The sequence below is a fragment of the Triticum aestivum genome, chromosome 5D (assembly GCF_018294505.1).
Source record: "Triticum aestivum cultivar Chinese Spring chromosome 5D, IWGSC CS RefSeq v2.1, whole genome shotgun sequence".
NCBI lineage: Eukaryota > Viridiplantae > Streptophyta > Magnoliopsida > Poales > Poaceae > Triticum > Triticum aestivum.
Window position 1 is genome coordinate 66,910,668 of NC_057808.1, and position 16,843 is coordinate 66,927,510.

Below are 16,843 nucleotides of genomic sequence, written 5' to 3' on the forward strand. Positions count from 1 at the left end.
GGTCGAGAAGGACGGCCCGCCGACAAGAGAAAACCCTTGGACGGGGGTCAAGAAAACCCCCGTGCCCAATGGGGTCCCAAGAAGGGGCGGCTTCGTCGACGGCGTCGGCGCCGAGCCCAGGACCACGAGGTCCGGAATCGGCGGCGGAGCAGGAGCGGCCGGCACCGCATTGGTCGGTGCTCGTGGTGGCCGGCAGCAGATGGGGGACGGCGCTCGCAGCGCCGGCGCTAGGTCGCGGCCCGAGTTCTGGAGCCCGGCCAGCCAGCGCTCCTGGATGCTGGTGATGTGCTAGTCGACGGGGGTCAGAGGGCGGCGCGGCGGTGGGCGTGGCGGAGCCATCGGAGGAGAGGAGAGGGAGGGGCAGTGAGGGGGAGAGAGGGAGCGGTGGGAACAGTGCGTCTGGGCGGTGACAGGAGAGTGGGGGGCGAGTAATGAGACGTCGCCTCCGTCTCCCGCGCTGCCCGAGGCGTGCAACTGCCTCGCACGCGTGGCCGCGCGTGGCCAGGCTCGCCCGGGCCAGGCTGCGGGCTGCTTTAAGGTCCGTGCGGGCCACAAACCGCATGTAGCCCAAGCAACCAAACAGGCCGCGCACATCCCGCGCGGGCTTGGTTGGGCTGCATGCGGGCAACCAAACACGTCCTTATTGTTTTTTTTTTTTGCAAAACAGAGCCGCATTATTGTTGAAATTAATTGGTCTACAAGATAGACATGCAAGAAATTGGACGGGTGTACGTTTGAGTATGGCACACGACATGGGAAGCCAGCCAGCATCACTGTATCACATTCAAGCGAGAGCATCCAAATCCAGCTGGCCAATACAGTGGAGTACGCAGCAACTGATTAACTTAACAACGCCAATAACAGTAAACCCCGAACAAAACATGCATGCATGCACTCTCTCTAGTTCTGACCGTGCTGCGTGCCACGTAGATTGGTTGGTGCAACTGGCGAGTGAGTGAGATGTCATAAAGGAAAATGTTACCAGTGTGTGGTTAGTTAATTAATTCACTTGGCTCTGATTTGCCTCTAATATATTGTGTCGTTATCGATCGTGTCTAAGCAGCTAGCTAACTAGCTAGTAGTCGATATGGTTAATTAGTTAAGTGGTCACTCTGCGTTTCATGGAGAATTAATCGTTTGTGATTGGGAAGCATCACATCTAACCCACACGTGTGGTGCCCCCGTCCCCCGTGATGGCTGGATTACATACATAGTTGGTGATCGGTGACCCATCAGCTGACCCATGCATGCATGCTAACCTAGGTTTGGCCACCCTCTAAGCTAGTAGCTTCCTTTTGCTTGCAAATCAAGAAGGAGCACCCTCCTCTTGCAAAAAAAAACGATTAAATGGGCCGGGCAAACGGCGAGACTGTCGTCAGTTGAGCAGCCCAGCCCCGCTTCCCAGGGAGCGCGGTACGGGCAAAAATGGGCGCCCGCGGGGTGCGCGCAGCAGACGGCGGGGGAGGGGAGACACCCCGGACGCAGGCTCACATGGCCGCCGTCCGCGGGCCCCGCCTCGGACCCCGTCACATGCAACACGAACCCCTCGCCGTCTACCCCAGCGGTTCCCCGGCCCCACCGCCCGTGAGACGGGCTGGGGCTATGCATGATTGCGTCGGATTCGTGCGCGCTCCTTTTCGCCGTACTGTGTTCCTTTTCTCCGGCGAAATCCGCGGACGTGTTGCACGCCCAGCCCTTGCACGTATGCAGGTTTAGGCGTTTGGTGGTATACTCAACTTGCCAAGCTCGATTACCTCAGAGTGACAAGCTTCCAAGCTCGATAATTTTGGCGAGGCTGTCACACTTGTGACTTGTCACATTCGTTCTCAAATGGACAAAATTAACATACTGTGGTTGGCAAATTGTACTATTTTTGTGAAGGGTTGGTTTTGCTTCCCTCCTGCCAGTAGTCATGCGACTCGCATATAGTAGCAGCTAGGGATTCAAATGTGTGTAGCAGGGCTCGAAACATTCCTCAGTACACCACGTGGCATAGAATTACGGAGTTCATACGTAGTACAAGGACCGTAGATGTGCTCCTTTAGCAAGCGCAAAGACCGTACATGTCTTTTGAGTTCAAGTACCATTCCAGATGTCGCAGTATAGTTTTACTCTCGTACTCATACCGAACGGAGACCCTCGATCGCGGTACTGTAATCCTGTTATTTTGAAATAATATAAAACTCCCTTCTATCCCGAAAAAAAAGGGTCAAAAAAATGCTCCAGACCAGACGCAACTACGGGCGGAACGAACAGCGAGAGGAGTATGCAGAACGGAGAAAAGGGATCAAGAGAGAGAAAATAGTGATCAAGGTGGCAGGCACGTGGGACCGCCCCCCGGCAGGCGGACCCACCATCCCTGGTGAGTGATCGCGCGTGGTGGTCCCGCGAGGCGGTCATTTTCGCGCGTGGGGGTCACGGTCACACAGCGCATGCGGTTTCTTGGCCTCGAGCTAGCCCAGCAAAGCCCGACGTGGCCCCACCTTTTCTATTTCCCCCTGCTTCCTTTTTTCTTTGGACGCGACGGCTGTCACTTTTAGCAAGTTTATGTCCCCATCAAACAAAAAGAAAAAGGTTCTTTTTCATTGTAAAAAGATAGAAAAGGCATGCAACATGTTTTTAATTACGAATTGGAAAGCAACCAGGTGTGAACACATTAATTTAGAATTCCTTTTCATTTTAAAAGCCATAACTTTTGAACCAAACATCAAAATTAAGATCCGCTTTCACAGTTGGAACCCTTACGACGTGCTCTTCGAAACTAGATCCCGCATGGGTATGTTTTGATAAAAAAAAATTGTGTAATTTAGTACCTCGTTTTGTGCAACTGCCTAGTAGTCCATGTGCAACTAGCTGACTGTGGGTGTGCACTTTCCGCCTACCTCGTGGATGTGCAGTTTTCACTGATATCGCCTCCACCCCCTCAAACTACCCCTTCCAGTGAGATGAGCAATTTCGTCCGTTGCTCGGGCCAACTGCCTAGTAATTGACGTGCAACTTTTCGCTTGCCCGTGGATGTGCTTTCACTATTTACTGCATCCGCCAACTTTCTAGTAGTGGTTGTGCAACTTCGGATACTGCCACGACCAACTGTCTAACAGTGATTTGCAACTTTCTCCTATACCTCCATGGATGTGTAGTTTCCCTGCTAGCACACGGTCCAAACCAACCCCTGCTAATGAGATTCGCAACTTTCGCACTCTGTCTATATGTAACTTTTCACAACCCTCATGAATGTCATTTTTTACCATTCAACTGTCCTTGCTTGTGAGATGTGCAACTTTGTATGTTGCCCTGACCAACTACCTAGCAGAGTATGTGCAACTCTGTTTGTTACCCCCGCCAATTGAAAATACATGTCCACAAGTAGGAAGGGGAAGGAGTTGCACATTGACTAATAGGCAGTTGGCTTGAACAATAGACTAAGTTGCACAAATCGCTTGCAGGGGAGGTGGGAGTAGGGTGCACCGACATTGAAAAACTACGCATCCACGAGTAGGGAGGAGGGTTGCACAACGACTACTTGATAGTTGGTCAGTATAGTAGACCAGTTGCACATCAAAGTTGTCATGGTTGCTACATTGCAACCTCATGAAAGTTGAATCATGCATATCCAAAAATTGGTTTTGGAAAAAGTTGCACGATGTAGTACTAAAGTTGCACAATACAATACTAAAGTTGCACAATATAGCACGAAAGTTGGCATCGAAAAAAATTCATCGAAACATGCCCATGCGGGATCTAGTTTCAAAGATCTCGTCACGAGGAATCCAATGGCGAAAACAGATCTGAATTTCGATGCGTGGTTTAAAAGATATGAGTTTTTTAAAAATTGAAAATCCAAAGTAAATATACGTTGATCTGTTTTTTTATTCACATGTAGTATAAGTCTGATTGCATTTAATGCCATCAATCACATGCATTAAGAGACAAAACATGCCCATATATGCATTCAACAAGTGAGGGAACCAGTGTGACATGCGAACAAGAGCCGGCCGCTCGATTCGTTTAAATAATGCGTAAGCACTTTTTAGATTTCAGATTTTTCTTTTTCCTTTTTGAGCGCCCACTGCATATACATACATTCAAAGAAAAAGGGGGGAAACAAGTGTAAGCGTCACGTTACTTTTTTTTGTATAAGCGTCACGGTTTTTTTTTTCTTGTAAGCGTCACGTTACTTGTATAGTTTCGTCTTAGTGGTCGACCAGCAAACCAAGCTGCACTAATACGCGCTTTATTATCATTTTTTGTTTGTTTGTTAAGGTTCGATCGATAATAAATGTTTTCAACACGTTAAACTGCGTGTTATCTTTGTGCCATCGTTGCATGTGTGCTTTGGCAGTCGGGACAGAAAAGTAAGTAAATGGAGGCACTAAAACAAAAGCGCACCAATATGATCAGCTACATCCATATGTGTACCCATTCGTAAGAAATTTGGTAATTTTGTACTTTTCTCGGAAAAAAAATTTGATCTACTATTCATAATCAATAATGACGGTACGGAGAACACCAATGTAACAACAAACACAACTACTAGGTCCATGAACCACCTAGCGATGCCTACAAGCATTTCATGAGCCGAACGTGCCGTCATCATTGCCCCTCCTTCACCGGACCGACAAATTTTATTGTAGTAGACAGTCAGAAAGTCATTGTGCTAAGGCCTCACAAGACCAAGTGCACCAGAGTAATAACAATCACCGATGAAGACAGTCGTAGATTAGAAGGATCAAATTTGCAAACACTCAGACAAATATTGAATCCAAACAGGTACACCGAAGACCAACACTGACTGGATCGCACGAGATCTGAGGGAGACACTCCTCCACACGCACTTCGACGAGACGACGACGCTAGCCACATCATCAAGGCTGATAATAATTTTGTACTTAAGTTGTGGTAATAATATGTTTAAATATAGAATTGTCTTAGAAAACCAATTAATTGTAGACTATTATGCACAATACTCAGTTAATTTAGTTAATTTTATTTTGCCGGAGTAGCAAACTAGCATTGCGCCGGCATTGTATTGTGGATCATGGTAATCTAGTTGTTTTTAACTAGTTTTTCTATGTGTTATACATTATCTGTATAATCAGTTAATTTTTTAGATTTTATATCTATTCTCCACCACAGACTATAAAATAAGTTAGCATATAATACTCCATCGACAACAAGCTGAGTCTAAGGCGCCTAAACAAATGAATAGCTGTAGCGAACAAATCAAAAACATTAGCAGGGGGGCTAGGCGCAAAAGAGGCTGGCCATGCATTATCATGGCCCTATTATTCTACACGCCCACACCAACACCCTCACTGCCATTATTATTTCTGCCTGCCCCCCTCTCTCCTCTCCTCTCTCACTCTCTTTATCTATTTCCATCTGCATTTGCATCGCTCGCCTTTCGCATTGCAGCCTCTCAAAACAGCCAAACCGAACCCCAAAAGCTCGCCAAGAAACGCAGAAAGGAGCGAAGCAAACCAAGCAGCAGCAGCAGTAGAAGAAGAAGAAGAAGAAGCGAGGAGCTGAGCCAGCTAGCTAGCAATGGCAGCGGACCTGGGCTTCGACGCGACCGAGCTCCGGCTCGGCCTGCCCGGCGGCGGCGAGGGGGAGGCGAGGAGCTCCTCCGGCAAGAGGGGCTTCGCCGAGACCATCGACCTGAAGCTGAAGCTGGAGCCGGCCGGCGAGGAGGCGCCGGCCGAGGAGGATCGGGCCGACGTGGCCGTGGTCGCCGCCGCGGCGGCAGAGAACCAGGAGGAGACGGCGACGGACGCCGGCGGGGGGAAGATGAAGAGGTCGCCGAGCCAGAGCAGCGTCGTCACCTCCGCCGCGCTGCCCGACCCCGCCGAGAAGCCGCGCGCGCCCAAGTACGTGCATCTCCATCTCCTCCACCCCACCCATCTCTCTGCTACGCTCTGCTCTGCATGCTCACACATGCAGCTCACCTCTGCTCGTCTTCCTCGTGTATGTAGGCTCTTCGTAACGCAAGCTTTCAAAAACAAAACAAAAAAATCCCATCAAAACGCGAGCCTAACTAACTAGTTTGCGAGCAAAACCAACTTGATTAACGGGTAGTTAACGACATGAATCACTCTGTTTCTCTCGCCATGATCGATCTAGCCTGTACTACTCCATGCATGTTCAGTCACGGTTAGTCACGGCCGGTGATCATCTCAGATCGAGCACTGATCATGGACGAGAAAGAAGAGAGATGATGTGTGAGATCTACGGAGAGATTCATCCATCCATCTCCATCTGCAGCAGCAGTGGCAGTAGCCAGCAGAGAGACAGCAGCATGTTACGTGTGGGGCAGTGGGGGACAGTGCCTAGTGCCGACACGATAAAAGAAAGCCACGCACACTGCACTCCACTGCACTGCTGCCCCTCCCTCTCGCTCGCACGGTTTACTTTTTTGTCCACGTCGCCATCATCCCCATATCACTCGTATCCTGTCCTCACGCTACAATGGAAAGGAGAAAGATAATAGATTGTCATATTGCCCATACTGCCCTTCCTTCCCGGCCATGGCATGCACTGTATCAAGATATGGCATGGCCCCACCTTGTTGGGTTCGCCGTTCTAGATCTATCTGCCCCCCTTGTCTTGATCTCCTCCCTCTTGTACAAATCAAGCTGAAACTTATTACATTCTATATATATTCTGTGTCACTTTAGACCTTTAGTAGATATATATAGTATGAGGAAGAAAAAGGTAGGTAAAAAGTAACCAACATGCAGTAGTTTTTGTTTTTATTCATCTGAGTAAACAGTTGAAAATGTGCTGTGGAGATGTATGTGCATATATGTGCCATGTGTGGATAACAAAAACGAGAGGACAAAGGTTGCATGCATGTCATGCGTTGCCACAAAAGTTTTCATTTCATAGAAGAGCGAAGAAAAGGGGGAACTGGATCTGAATTTATATATATTTGCACCTCATGGATCATGAAAGAAACTCATGCATGTGTGTATGTTAGTTTAACATAACATGTTTAAAACTAACCAAATCGTTTGGGTGGTTAATTTTACCCAGGGCGCAGGTGGTGGGGTGGCCTCCGGTCCGGTCGTTCCGGAAGAACATCCTGGCGGAGAAGTCGTCGCCGGCGGCGGCGGCGGCGTTCGTCAAGGTGAGCATGGACGGCGCGCCCTACCTGCGCAAGGTGGACCTCAACATGTACAAGACCTACCAGGACCTCTCCAAGGCCCTCGAGAAGATGTTCAGCTCCTTCACCATCGGTATGCATGCTTCTTCTCTACATATCTCTAACATAATACTAGATCAGCCATAACATTTTTCATTTATAACTAGGCCACAAAGATATAGTATATATATTTCTACGCTACTCGGCCTGTTCGGAACACCGAAATTTCACACGAGCGTATATATGTGTGTGTGTAAAAAAACCAAAAAAATGTGCATATTAGACCGCTGAATTTTCTAGAACTGTGTTTCCTAAACCCTAGTCCCATTTATTTATAACAAGATCGCTATCTATCTAGCTGTAGTGTTCCTGAACTTCTATACACAAAAAAGATCGTAACATATTTATAAAGTTACTGGCTATGTATGGTACATGCATGCATGACTTGCGTATATGATTGCACTTCCATTTGCATGTATGGTGGTGGTCACCATGTGGTTTTGCCAGGGTGTGCATGATTTGCATCGATCCTATTCCTTGGTAGGTGTCTTCCCTGTCTGTGGCATAATGTCCTTGTCTCTCTACCATATGTACACAACAGCTAGCTAGCTCATGATCATGATCATAGCATCTGCTCACTCAGCTAGCTATCTTTGGTTGGTTCATGATTAGCATGAGTCGTTGTAACTTGATACCCAGTAAGCAATAATCCAACATGTTGGAGCGTGCATCTTAAAAAAGATGCAACCAATGGTTGGTTTCCCAAAACAACAATTATTGGTTTTTCTCTGTTGGTTGTGGTGATTGTAGATTTGTGGCCCGTTGATTTGATACGGGACTTTATCCGGCACTTCCCGTTGTTAACTAGACCATAACGACTGCTCTGAACTAGCACTATGTATTTTCCGAGTTACTCTTGATGTTCTGGAATTAGATATTAATCCCAGTGTACGTGTTGTCACACTTCAGGAAACTGTGGAACTCCAGGGATGAACGCCATGAACGAAAGCAAGCTGATGGATCTGCTCAATGGATCCGAGTATGTTCCGACGTACGAGGACAAGGACGGCGACTGGATGCTCGTCGGCGACGTCCCGTGGGAGTGAGTGCTGCATCCTTGATTCTCCATATGCATAATGCTCCATTTGTGTACTTTATTTCAAACATCTGAAGTACTACTCTGAATCTTTGGTAAGCGCTGGCCTGATGTAACGCTCCGTTTTCTAAAATTTCAGGATGTTCGTCGAGTCATGCAAGCGCCTTCGGATAATGAAGGGATCAGAAGCTATTGGCCTTGGTCAGTAGATCTCCCTTCTCCCTTAAGTTTCAGATCAGCGGATGAAAGGCTTTTTTTTCTAGAGGTTTTGTTAAGATTTGGGGCGACTTTTGTTTTGATTGTGAATTGCTTTGTGTTTGTTTTGAATTGTTTCAGCACCAAGGGCGATGGAGAAATGCAAGAACAGGAGCTGAGGAGAGGGTGTACTAAATGTTATGCAAGAATCAAAATACCTATAACCTTGCTTGCTCATCCCTGTATCATATTCTCTGTCTTAAGTCTAAGTCTGTATCTCCTGATCAGTGAAGTCATTTTGGTTTGTGATCTTCTCTTTTCCAGTCAGTCAGTCCCAAGTCTCATCTTGTTATATACATAAGAAAGAAGAAGCCAAGAACATGTGAGATGTATCTGTACCTGTCTGCCACATAATTGTGTCTTTTCTTTTTTGCTCTGCTTGTTCTTCCTTTTTTTTTTCTCTTCTTATGTCTCTTCTTGGCACAAAATGCAAAGGCACCCTATTTTTCCTCTTGCGGTTTGTCCATCAAAAGTTGTTTAATTATCAGCATGGTGTGACTGTCAACAGAACATATATTTATTGCAAGGTGTTAAATGTTAATTGTATTGTATTATGAGCTTGCATGGTGCTTCCTTTTGACATGATTTATTCTGGTGTTGTAAACTTATAATGGTGTTCCACTGAAGAATCATGGAGGATTCAATGGTAGAGTAGAGATGCTTTGCTCTGTGGTGCATTGTCGACATACAAATCAATGTGTGTGTCAACATGGCTGTCCATGTTTTTTTTATATGTGGAGCCAACTGGGAGGGGAGAGATGGACAGAGGCATCCCATGTGCACACTTGATTTTCATATGCCAATCACTAGCTCTCACTACTATTATGAGGCATCACACTTTGCTGCATCTTTTGCTATCATGTACTATTATTATACATGCCATTGTTTGGTGCATTGTGCCCTGTGTCATGATAAAGGGTGCAGGGTTGGACAAAGTTGAGCTGTCCTTTCCCTGTTTTCTAGAGAGGCCCAACAAAAGAAAAACATGAAGTGCTGGAGGGTGTTGCCATGATTTCTGGGAACTTTCAGCTGTACCTTCCTAGCCATGAGTATCTCCCCCAACTAAAGGTGACTTTGCATGTTAGATTAAGCAAAACATATTTCCCTTTGGAGATCATGTCCCCTGGTAATGATGCCAGCCTCGAGTCTTTTCAAGTGCACATTGTCCTCCTCTCAAGGCAATCTTGTGTTGCTTCCACCAAGAAATTGCTCAGTTAAAAGTGGTCACTATGGATATTATTGTTTCTTACCGGCCATGGGTCATCTTTTGAGCAAATAGATAGTTTGTCTCTTAAGGTTGCGACATACAAGATGTTTAGCGTCCATCAACAATTTACTATCACAGCATGAACTGCTTCCATGTTTGCAAACTACAACCATTTTGGACCAAAGCTTTACGGATTCAGAACTGTACAAACAAAACTGATGAAATAAATAATAGGTACTCCCTCTGTCCCATAATGTAAGACGTTTTTTAACACTAATGTAGTGTCAAAACATGTCTTACATTATGAGACGGAGGGAGTATTAGATAAATGCTGCAAGACTATCTCTTATTACTAGAATACACAGAAATTATTCGATTATTCCTAAACTGTGCATCAAGAACAAACTGGTGGAGGAATAGATTATACATGTACACAGATCACCATGGATGGAAACAAGCAGTTATCTTACTGTTTCCTCCAAGCCATGGAGCATCTTTTGATTAACTGGATAGATTGTCTCTTAGGGTTGCAACTTATACACAACCTATTGCATCAACAATTTACCATCAACATATGAACTGAAGTTCCAGATTTGCAAACTACAGCCACTATTATCACTGTAGCTTTGTGGATTCAGAACTGTATACAAACAGGAATGTTACAAATAGGAATGTTAAAATAAAATGATATAATGATTAGATACTTGAAGAGTGTCATTTATTGAGTTCTTCCTCGAGAACAAATTGATGGGGGCATACCTTATTCTATGTGCTAAATCACCACGGATGGAGACAGCCAGCTGACTTATTCTATGTACAAACATCACCATAGGGCAACTATTATTACGGAAAATCAAAATTGCCATCAGAAACATGGGTCTAGCTTGAGTAGTCCATCGATCTGATCACAAGATCTGCAGTCCTTTTTGACTCCATGATAAGCCCAGCATTCGGCCGGTCATTGTACGAAATCTGATTCACAAGAAAAATTTTGAGACGGTAAGGAGTTGTAGTGTTCAGAAACTCTATGATTAGAAACATGAAAAAAAATATGACTTCGTTGAACCGAAAATGTCCCTACTGAATAGCTACTTGTGTAAGTTTTCCTATGGTATAACAATATAATAAAATAATCCTACAAAACAGGCAACACAAACGAACTGAAGTTCTGAATCAGTTGCCTTATGGTGGAGGATAATCTTTTGATTAACTAAATAACTTGTCTCTTAAGGTTGCAACTTATACACAACCTACTGCATCAACAAACTACCATCAACACATGAACTGAAGTTCCAGATTTGCAAACTACAACCATTTATTATCACTGAAGCTTTATGGATTCAGAACTGTACAAACAGGAATATTAAAATAAAATGATGTCGTTTATTGAGTTATTCCTCGAGAACAAATTGATGGGGGAATACCTTATTCTATGCACTAAATCACCACGGATGGAAACAGCCAGCTGACTTATTCTATGTACAAACATCGGCATAGGGCAACAATTATTACCGAAAATCAAAATTGCCATCAGAAACATGGGGTCTAGCTTTAGTAGTCCACCGATCTGATTACAAGATCTGCAGCCTTTTTTGACTCCATGATAAGCTCAGCATTCGGCCGGTCATTGTATGAAATCTGATTCACGAGACAAATTTTGAGAAGGTAAGAAGTTGTAGTGTTCGGAAAATCTGCTATTAGAAGCATGAAAAAAATTATGTCTTCGTTCAACACAGATGGCATATGATTAACCGATCGGAATAGCTACTTATGTAGGTTTTCCTATGGTATAACAATATAATCAAATAATCCTACAAACAGGCAACACAAATGAACCATTTTGGCATGAATTGTTTATTAGATGAAATATGTTGACTGATCCTTGTGTACCTGTAAATCTAATAGTGAAAATGTTGCACGCATGGCTTGTTTTGCAGATAAATCCAGAAAGGCAAAAGCTAATGAGGGAGGGCGTAAGAAAGGTTGAGATGAAAGCTGTAGAGGTTTTCAACGCTATTCTAGGGTGGAGGAACAGACACAGGATCACTGTGGGGTGAAGAAAAATCTAGCATGCGTCTTGGGTGAAGCTCTGAAGCTGATGAAGACTCGACCTTGAATGGCCTCTTATTCCTCTTCGCTTTTCTTAGCTGTTCCTGTTGCTGGTATGTAATATAAAAAGTCTGGGGGATTTGATAAACTGGGTTTAGTTGGTGAGGTAGCTTTGGTTTGGGGCTATGCTTGCTTTTGCGTTTGGGTCTGTTGCTGGGTGAATCTGCTTGCCCGGTTTGCTCAGCTCCAGGGCGTGCATCGTTTCCTCTATGTGTTTCTCAGTAGCTTGTAACAAGACATTGTGGTTTCTGATATATGGAAATCGGAGAGGCCGCTCTCTTTATCAAAAAAAAAGATGAAATATGCAAGTCTAAGCTAATGCACAGGTTATAAAGTCAACACAAGGCACTGAATGAGCGTTTTATGTGGCTGTATGTAAGCAGCATATGCGTGTTCTTGTGTGAGAGGCAAGAATGGAGAATGATAATTACCCGCCATGCTGCCACATCTGGCTCTTTCCCTGGCAAACAGTAACAGAGCAGAAAATGGAATTAGATACATAAATTATAGTGCGTCTCAAAGGAGCAAAGCAATCGTGGATGGGCAAACCTGTGCCAATATGCCTCTGGAGCACTCTTTGCATGGAGACATCGATGTCAATGTCAATGAACCTGAGACGATGAAGTTTGGGCATTAGAAACACGATTTATCCCTTTTGAGATGAGGAAACAAGTGTGTGTTGTGTTATATGAAACTGAAGAGCTACATAGATTTGGTATTTGTGATCGATGAAATTGTATTTCTCTCAAATATGGTTGTGAAACCTGCATACTCACCATTTCTCATCGAACATGTCTCTAATATCCCTCCAAACATCTTCTTCCAGTAATAAATAATTCCCTTCGACGATCACTATTTTGTGTCTGACAAAATCATAGTAAGTGGCAAAAAGCATAGGTCAAGCACCATCTGTATCACGGTAAAGTGGTGAAATTGTGGAGCAGTTATGACAGTTGTGTCCATTCTCGTCGGAACTACAGAAGTGGAAGCAGCGAGGTTGACTTCTGATGAAGATTAACAGCAGAACAATCACATACCGTCATAGGTTAGGACAGTGCTTCAAATAAAATATGCTTAGGACATTCTAATGTTATTTAGCAGAAAGGACATGCAAAAGTCAAGTTGCAAAAGGTACTATGGTCGGTAGTTCAGCAATTAATTTACTGTGAATAACTTGGGCAGGTTTGACATTTCAATCAAGTCAGCTAAGAAACATGTCCATGTACTCTGCAAAATAACTTACTGCGGCTTTACAAATATGTCATTCTCGACTGGATCACCAACACCATGATCAAATGATGGAGCATAAACTGACCCCTATAAACCAAGATGTTAGCCCGGAAGTATTTACTGCTACAGAGTTCATATAATTTGACAATGAAAAATTAGTAAATACCTCTTCCTTTAGGGTCTGTAGGCATTTCAGAAAAAGTGATGGGTTGAATGTCCATGGTGCTAAATTTAATTTAACAAAGCAAATGTAAGTACATTGTGAAAACAATATTTTATTAAAAACATATCAAGCGGGGAACCCTTCTCACCTCCTCTTCTTGCATGTGCTTCTTTTGGATCCTAAAAGCACCATTGTGTCAATAACTTTAGAAGAAGAAAAATAGAAAATGGATTTCTCAAAAGAGAACAAACCTCCATTGCATCAAGCTGGGATCGATAAAGGTGGAAACCATCCATGGGAAGCATTGTCGCAATGTCTTCATTTGAATTCGGTGAACTATCTTTTGCATGCTTCTGAGACCAACGCATATTGACGCGTCGAACCACTTCAGAGGCAACAGTAGACTTGCCTGCACCAGGTGGGCCAGCCAGACCAACAATATATCTGTTCAGTATTTGAGAGTGATATTATTAAGTGGATCAGCAGAGTAGTGATTCAATAATTTCTATCAGAGGAGAGCTAACAAAAACTATTGTTCCAGTAATTTCATCAGATTTTCTTCGTTTACCATCTTAATTATAAATATAGCAGTTGCCCCAAAAAAGGGAAATGAGAAAGAGAAATAAAAGGAGAGGAGGACAATCTACATTGATAAGGTTCATTGTTATGCCTTGAATAACAATCAGATATTGATGCCCTGTTTTCAATGATATCCACATCTTAAAGATCCACTGTATTTCAGACTCAAAATGTTTGTCTGACTAGGTGCTTGTAAGGTGGAGTATTTAACAGGAAGAAACTACAGACAGTTCTGTATAGCATTGGACCAAAAATATTGTGTTCAGTTAACCAGCTCCTGTTTGAATCTAAAATAGGTTGGACCAAAAATATTACGTTTCTGTTTGCTTCTAATAGCGAACAGATAAGAGTGTATCCTTGTTGATAAAAATGTTCATGAATCGATGTTCTACGGCAGAAGAAGCATATAAATAATACAGGTACAAACTGTTGCGACGGAAATAATTCACTATGCCCCAAACAGCATTTCTATAAACAGCTTACTTTGAATCAAGATTATCGATACTCTGTGAAACAGAAAGAAGGTGCTCAGCCAAAGCATCATATACTTCCTCCATTGACCTTCAAGTTTAAAATTAGAGAACTTTTATCAGCATCGCAACTCTCAAATCATGCAATGCAACTCAACCATTGTTGCTCAAATTTGGAAAGATGTACCACCATGTAGCTACTCTAGATATAATCCAGTTTAAATTACTGCTGAAAAAAGGCGAGAGACAATCACAGCATATTAACACATCCTGGTAGTTTTCCTCTTCTTTAAACATGAAAAGTGTGCACTGACTGATGGAGAAAATAGCAAAACTAGCTCCCCTTCTTGTGGTGGCGGTTTCAACCAACGTTTAATTTCCAAGTCTTCAGATACTGATCCAGCGGCTACGGGATTGCTCAGACTCGGGCCAGGGGAAATCCCTGCTCGGCTTGGCGATGCTGGCAGCGGCGACCGACGCTTGCGAGTGCCGTTCCCTCCTTGGAGGCGCTGCCATGGCCTCTGTATGTGCCCCTCTTCGAGCACCGGGGGAAACCCTAGGTCCGGCTCTTCGGATCGGACGGCGAAGGCGCCACGTCGTTTTCCTTCTAGAAGGCACCGTCTTGTTTGCTCGCGGCATCCCCGGTGTTGGTTTTGGGGATGTTGGACGTCACATTGGTTCGGGCTGCCTCTCAAGGTGTGGGCTTCCGGGGCGCTATGTACGACTGCGATGGTGCTTCCCCCATGTCTTCCGCCTCCGGCTAGGCCGGGTCCTGCAGCCCACTTGCCGATCTCCTGGTGCTCTTGGTTGGGGCACGTTGATCTAGTCGAGTTTCGAGCCGTGGCCGCGCAGCGGGGGTTCTCGTGAGGTCTTGACGTGGTTTGGGTATCCTCTGTCTCATCTCCTTGCCTTCCATGGCTTGAGTCCAGACTAGGGGGGTTTAGCTGTGTTGTTTCCTTGTTCAGGCAGAGCATCCCATGTCTCTCTACTCCGGGCACCATTTTCACACCCTCTTGCGCTCGTGCCATGTGTTGTACCCTCCCTTGTACTCATTCTCTTTATTCTATCAATGGAAAGATACGCAAGCTTTCCGTATTCACTAAAAAAAATAGTTCACTGGTGACATGAGCTAACGTTCTTATGTTTTAGAATATGCCTTTCCCCTCTGAATCCAGATTTCTGGTGCTAGTTTGGAAGCTAGGACTTGAAAACATAACAACTTATATGCTACTGATGTTCTGCTAGATTTTCCCTCAAATATAACTTTTGGGGGATGTGCTAGAGATGCCCTAAAGACCAACTTGGTGATCAAATAGGCCAATTCTGACTATGTGGTGACTGTTTTCCTTCATAAATGATAGTTGCAACTTACTTGGCTTCTATCTGTGGAGCTCCTTGTCTCTGATAGCATGCAATCTGGAAAACGATGTTGGAGTCAAACATCGCAAAAAAATACACATGATAGAACTGCGTGAGAAGGAAAGGCGCTCACATTGTGTTTCTTCTTCCATGTAGCCCTGGTAACTGGTTGACGAAATGCGGGCTGAAAGCTCACACTCAGTGAAGGCATTGCCTTGGTCACTTTGCTTCTCACGGCGAAACTCCTACAAGATATGTATCCTGAAGAGGCAGAGACATTGCACCTTTGAGCTATTCAGCAAAGACAGGTAAGAAAAATAGATACTCCCTCAACTTTGTACTGAACCAGTGACAAGTAATATGGATCGGAGTAGCACATTCGTGTTTTTTGGAAATAAGATAGAATCAACAGGTGTCTGACTGCAGGTCGGTCAGTCTTGCTGGATAATCAGAGACATGGTTTGTAGAATCAGTCTACGAATCAGCGGCCGCCTACAAATCAACCGTATGCAGAGCAAAGCCTCACCGGCCGGCCGATCCGGCGATCCCCGCCGCAGCTCGTCGTGATCGAAACCGGCGCCAGGGACGAAGCAGTAGATCGTCGGGCCGAACCACCCTACTTGCGAACCGGGAAGATGAGAAACAGAAGGGGGATAGATCACTTACGAGGCGAGGCGAGCTGGCGGAGATCAGCCGGCGGCCGGAGCAGCCGCGCCTGAGCCGCCGTGGGGCAGGCGACGGAACCCGACAACTCCATGGCCCCTCTCTGGATCGAGGAGCGCGTGCTGTTCTTCTAGAGTGAGATTAAGCGACAAAACCGCTGCAGTAGGTTAGACTGGATTATCCAGAGGATTAAGTAAGGATCAGAATCTTTTCATTCCTCTACTCGGTTCCGATTCAGAAAGGGACTGAATTTCTTTCGGGGAAAAAATAAAATAAAACAAAAAGAGCAGGTGGAACTTCCCATCTGGGCCCCTCATACTAATCTCCAATGCAAGTGCATCCCCAGGACCCGACTGTAAAATTGCCCCAGCTCACACTGGGAAATCTACACCAGACTACACTTGCAGGCTTACAGTTACAGCAGCATCCATTTGGAAACAAGAGATTAAACAAATCAGTAGGGTCATGACAAAAATTATAGGGTGTGTCTAGGGCACATCTAGATGTGCTCTAGTTATTGCACATCTAAGTGAGTGAATCAAGTACAAAGAGAAAAAGAAAAAAGAGAGAA

The 16,843-nt window shown here is 44.7% G+C and overlaps 2 protein-coding genes across 3 annotated transcripts; one reads left to right on the plus strand and one right to left on the minus strand.

Annotated features, from left to right (window-relative positions):
• Window positions 1-5,317: 5,317 nt before the first annotated feature.
• Window positions 5,318-9,046, plus strand: LOC123119485 (auxin-responsive protein IAA30). The gene is made up of 5 exons (XM_044539293.1): window positions 5,318-5,867; window positions 7,033-7,235; window positions 8,111-8,243; window positions 8,377-8,438; window positions 8,574-9,046. The coding sequence occupies exons 1-5, from the start codon at window positions 5,545-5,547 to the stop codon at window positions 8,609-8,611; spliced, it is 759 nt and encodes a 252-aa protein (XP_044395228.1). The 5' UTR covers window positions 5,318-5,544; the 3' UTR covers window positions 8,612-9,046.
• A 1,228-nt stretch (window positions 9,047-10,274) lies between these two features.
• On the minus strand, window positions 10,275-16,525 carry LOC123119484 (putative uridine kinase C227.14). Of its 2 annotated transcripts, none has more exons than XR_006458700.1 (13): window positions 16,276-16,525; window positions 15,743-15,870; window positions 15,623-15,666; window positions 14,264-14,341; window positions 13,453-13,645; window positions 13,350-13,380; window positions 13,205-13,263; window positions 13,052-13,125; window positions 12,585-12,671; window positions 12,358-12,419; window positions 12,240-12,268; window positions 11,124-11,337; window positions 10,275-10,671 (listed from the first exon to the last, which is right to left on the minus strand). XR_006458700.1 is itself a non-coding variant. In XM_044539292.1 (13 exons), the coding sequence occupies exons 1-12, from the start codon at window positions 16,364-16,366 to the stop codon at window positions 11,251-11,253; spliced, it is 963 nt and encodes a 320-aa protein (XP_044395227.1). In that variant the 5' UTR covers window positions 16,367-16,524; the 3' UTR covers window positions 10,275-10,671; window positions 11,212-11,250. The 2 variants fall into 2 exon arrangements, 1 of the variants encoding a protein (XP_044395227.1); XM_044539292.1 differs by having other exon boundaries at window positions 11,212-11,337; window positions 16,276-16,524.
• Window positions 16,526-16,843: the final 318 nt, after the last annotated feature.

Coding starts and splice junctions, on each gene's coding strand:
- LOC123119485 (XM_044539293.1), top strand. CDS start 5,545: ATGGCAGCGGACCTGGGCTTCGACGCGACCGAGCTCCGGCTCGGCCTG. Junction 5,868..7,032: donor GAGAAGCCGCGCGCGCCCAA/GTACGTGCATCT, acceptor AATTTTACCCAG/GGCGCAGGTGGTGGGGTGGC. Junction 7,236..8,110: donor GTTCAGCTCCTTCACCATCG/GTATGCATGCTT, acceptor GTCACACTTCAG/GAAACTGTGGAACTCCAGGG.
- LOC123119484 (XM_044539292.1), bottom strand. CDS start 16,366: ATGGAGTTGTCGGGTTCCGTCGCCTGCCCCACGGCGGCTCAGGCGCGG. Junction 13,381..13,452: donor CCCAGCTTGATGCAATGGAG/GTTTGTTCTCTT, acceptor TGGTGCTTTTAG/GATCCAAAAGAAGCACATGC. Junction 11,338..12,239: donor CAGATGTGGCAGCATGGCGG/GTAATTATCATT, acceptor CTCGTGAATCAG/ATTTCATACAATGACCGGCC.